The sequence below is a fragment of the Buceros rhinoceros genome, unplaced genomic scaffold, assembly GCF_000710305.1.
Source record: "Buceros rhinoceros silvestris isolate BGI_N320 unplaced genomic scaffold, ASM71030v1 scaffold34226, whole genome shotgun sequence".
Lineage (NCBI taxonomy): Eukaryota > Metazoa > Chordata > Aves > Bucerotiformes > Bucerotidae > Buceros > Buceros rhinoceros.
Genome location: NW_010417468.1, coordinates 1472 through 3690, shown reverse-complemented (window position 1 = coordinate 3690; position 2219 = coordinate 1472). Strand labels below are relative to the sequence as shown.

The 2219-nt window shown below is 59.8% G+C and overlaps 1 protein-coding gene across 1 annotated transcript in view; it reads right to left on the bottom strand.

Annotated features, from left to right (window-relative positions):
- Positions 1-2219, bottom strand: part of TRIM35 (tripartite motif containing 35) — a 4186-nt gene that overhangs the window by 506 nt on the left and 1461 nt on the right. The window contains exons 2-6 of the mRNA XM_010138218.1: positions 1861-1956; positions 1312-1542; positions 1133-1155; positions 581-702; positions 2-212 (exon numbers count right to left, since the gene is read on the bottom strand). Of these exons, the coding sequence (XP_010136520.1) occupies positions 2-212; positions 581-702; positions 1133-1155; positions 1312-1542; positions 1861-1956 (683 nt within the window). The remainder of the gene's footprint in view (position 1; positions 213-580; positions 703-1132; positions 1156-1311; positions 1543-1860; positions 1957-2219) is intronic.

Here is a 2219-nt window from a genome sequence, read left to right as displayed (position 1 = left end):
CACCCCCACCCGCCAGTTCTTGATGCCACCCAGATCCACCTCCCAGGTGTGGAAGCCAGTGGAGAAGCCACGGGAGCCCAGGACGCAGGGGGCAGAGGTGAAGCGCTCGGGGTTTTCCACCAGCAGCTTGTAGCCCCCGTGGGTGACACCGGTGAGGTCCTCGGACACTTCGAGCCAGCCCGCTGCAGAGTTGGGGTTGAAGCTGAAAGGGACTGTGGTGGGGACATGCATGTTAGGAGCCCAGATTACCACAAGGATGGGCTTATGGGGGACCACAGACCTGCAGGTGTCCATCCACCCGTCCATCCACCCATCCATCCACCCATCCATCCATCCATCCATCCTTTTCTAACCCAGCTCACCATGGAGAAATGCACCCTCCAGGGCTTCCTTTTTAGGGTGCAAGTGCCCCAGAGCACCCTTTATGCTCTCCAACCCCCCTCCCCATGCCCATCACCCATGGACACATTTGCCCCACGCTCCTCTTCTTTCCAGCACACATCACCCCTGGGGCTGCCCCACTCAAAGGCTGCTTTAGTCCTGGGACAACCACCCATTGCAGGGGGACCCAGAGCCTCACCCACAGTGATGATGTCCAGCATCTTCTTCCACACGTTGTACTGCAGTGAGCCCAGGTACTTGGAGACATCAAGGAGCATCCCCGAGGGCACAGCCTCTGGCTCCTCAGCTGTGCAGGCGATCCTGAGGCAGGGGCAGAGGATGGAGACAGGTTGAGGATGGAGGAAGGGACCGAGCCAGGTCTCCTGGCACCCTGTGTTTTGGCAGGGGCTTCCCCACCATCACCCTACATCCCCTTTGGGCTTTTCCCATATCCTGCTCTCACTCCAGGAGGGTGGAGGGTCACTTTGGGAGGGACTCAGCACCAAATGCCCACCAAATGCCTGGAGACACCCAAGGGTACTGCCTGGCTTTAGGGACCGCCAGGACCTTCTTCTGCGAAGCACGCAGACCTGGGTGAGACACGTGGGTACAGGAACTCATTTTAGGCAGAGACCCCACTCTGCAGCCAGGCAGAAGACCCCATGCAGACCCAAGGAGGGGATGTGGGGACTCAGCCGCCTCCAGCACTCTGTGTCACCGGGCAGGGGATGTGGTGGGGACTGGGAATTACCTGCGCTTGCGATTCTTGTGGGTCTGAAAGAAAAAGAGACACACAGGCATCAGATCCCACTTCTAAGGGGTCATGGGGGCTTGCAAACACCCAAAGGATCACCCAGCACCCCACTCGCAGGGGTAGGAGGGTGCCATGGTGATGGTGACACCCTGCAGGGCACCCTGGCAGGGCTTTACCATGAGGAAGGTGTAGTCATCCTCCTTGAGGTCCGTCTGGAGCTGGCGGGCTTCTCTGAGCAGGGTCCGGCAGTCCTCTGAGAGCTGCTTCATCTTGCCCTCGACGAGGTCATGCTTGCGCTGCATCTCCTCCTGCAGCTGGGACAGCAGCGCCTGCTCCTCGCCCCGCAGAAACTCGTGCAGCTTCTCAAACTGCTTCTTGACCTGCTCCTCCAGCCGCGTTGCTTCCACCTGCCTCATGGGGACATCACCACCTCCCTTCAGAACCCTCGTCTCACCTGGGCTCCCCCTGTCCAATGCTGCTCCGGAGCCCTGCGACCAGCTCCAGCACTCAGGAACTCACTGGATTCCCACTGGGACCCTCTCAAAATCAACGTCCCCATTGCCATGGGCCAGCCCCCCAGTCCTTCCTCCCCCCGCCCCAGCATTGCTCTCCTCGCAGCACTCCACCCCAGAGCCAGTTGCATTCCTACCCAGGGTGTGTGCACGCATGTTCACAGGAGTGTCAGCATCAAGCCCGTTGCCTCCCTGCCAGGAGGGTCCACGCACCTGGTTGTGTTTGAAGATGGACTCGTAGGAGCGATGTGCGGTCCCAAAATCCTTCGCTTTATCCCGCAGGGAGGTCTCCATGTTCTTCAGCTTGGCCTGCGGGGAGGAGATGCTTTCAGGGACCTTGCCAGCTGATGCCCCAGGGTTTCCCACACAGAAAAAGAGCACCAGACCCAGCAGGATGAGATTAAGCAGGGTCCTCACTCAAGCCACCCTTTCCCCTGCTGCGGCCTGAGGTCTGCCAGCGCTGCAGGGGCTCAGCAGCGAGGCAGAGGAGTTTTGCTCCGTGGCAAATCCTCCCCCATGGTCCCAAGTTTTTAAGCCCTTCTACTGATTCACTGTCAAGTCCCTGCCTGTCC